We start from the raw sequence: 870 nt of genomic DNA on the forward strand, positions 1-870 counted from the left end.
TTTTTTTTCCTTCTTAAACTTAGCCCACCAAGAAAACACATTGTGGAGCGCAATACAGAGTTTTATCACATACCCACTCACAGCGATGCCAGCAAGAAGAGACTGATGGAGGACACTGAAGACTGGCGTCCCCGGACTGGAACAACTCAGTCTCGCTCTTTCCGAATCCTTGCCCAGATCACTGGGACTGAACATCGTAAGTGAACTTCTAGGTATCCTAATGGATGGATGTTCTTTGCCACAGAGAGTTGCATTTAGACCGATTGGCGGTTATTATAAAACGACCCTTAGAGAGTTTGCTTTTAAATTACGCTGTGCATAATATGGGTTCTGTAAATAAGACACCAGCCCAGGAGAGTATCGTTGAAAAATATAGAAGTAGAAGTAGTACTACCAGTAGTAGTAGCAGTAGTAATAGTACCAACTGTAGTAGATAGTAGATAACAACATGGGATGGGATTTGTTTTAGTGGCTCTATGAAACTTGAACATTTGATATTGATTGGTATAGGTAACTGCTTAAGTGATTTTGAAGTTGAAAGCAAACTGATATTGGATATTGCTTATTGTATTTCAGTGAAAGAATCTGAATCCGATAGTGCAAAGAAGGCAAAGTAAGTTCTCCATCTTTTTGTAAATTGAATGTTTTCCTTTCATGAATGGTCTCAATTTGGTTTTTCAAATTTCCCAGTGTCATGGTATGGCATTTTGTCTTTGCAACTAGAAGCTAAACATTTAACATTGGTGCCTTTTGTGTGACCTAAATGTACAACTTACAGATTTTTAAATTACTGGATGTTGTCTGGATTTTATGTCTAAGGCTTCTTTTCTAAGTATTGAATAAAGACACGGGCAGAGGGTATATTTGGGG

At 38.2% G+C, this 870-nt stretch overlaps 1 protein-coding gene across 1 annotated transcript in view; it reads left to right on the plus strand.

Moving 5' to 3' along the window:
* PDLIM5 (PDZ and LIM domain 5) overlaps positions 1–870 on the plus strand; it is a 250,820-nt gene that overhangs the window by 155,285 nt on the left and 94,665 nt on the right. The window contains exons 6-7 of the mRNA XM_012647161.1: positions 24–196; positions 577–613. Coding sequence (XP_012502615.1) covers positions 24–196; positions 577–613 — 210 coding nt within the window. The remainder of the gene's footprint in view (positions 1–23; positions 197–576; positions 614–870) is intronic.

The sequence above is a fragment of the Propithecus coquereli genome, unplaced genomic scaffold (assembly GCF_000956105.1).
Source record: "Propithecus coquereli isolate 6110/MARCELLA unplaced genomic scaffold, Pcoq_1.0 Scaffold26, whole genome shotgun sequence".
NCBI classification, from domain to species: domain Eukaryota; kingdom Metazoa; phylum Chordata; class Mammalia; order Primates; family Indriidae; genus Propithecus; species Propithecus coquereli.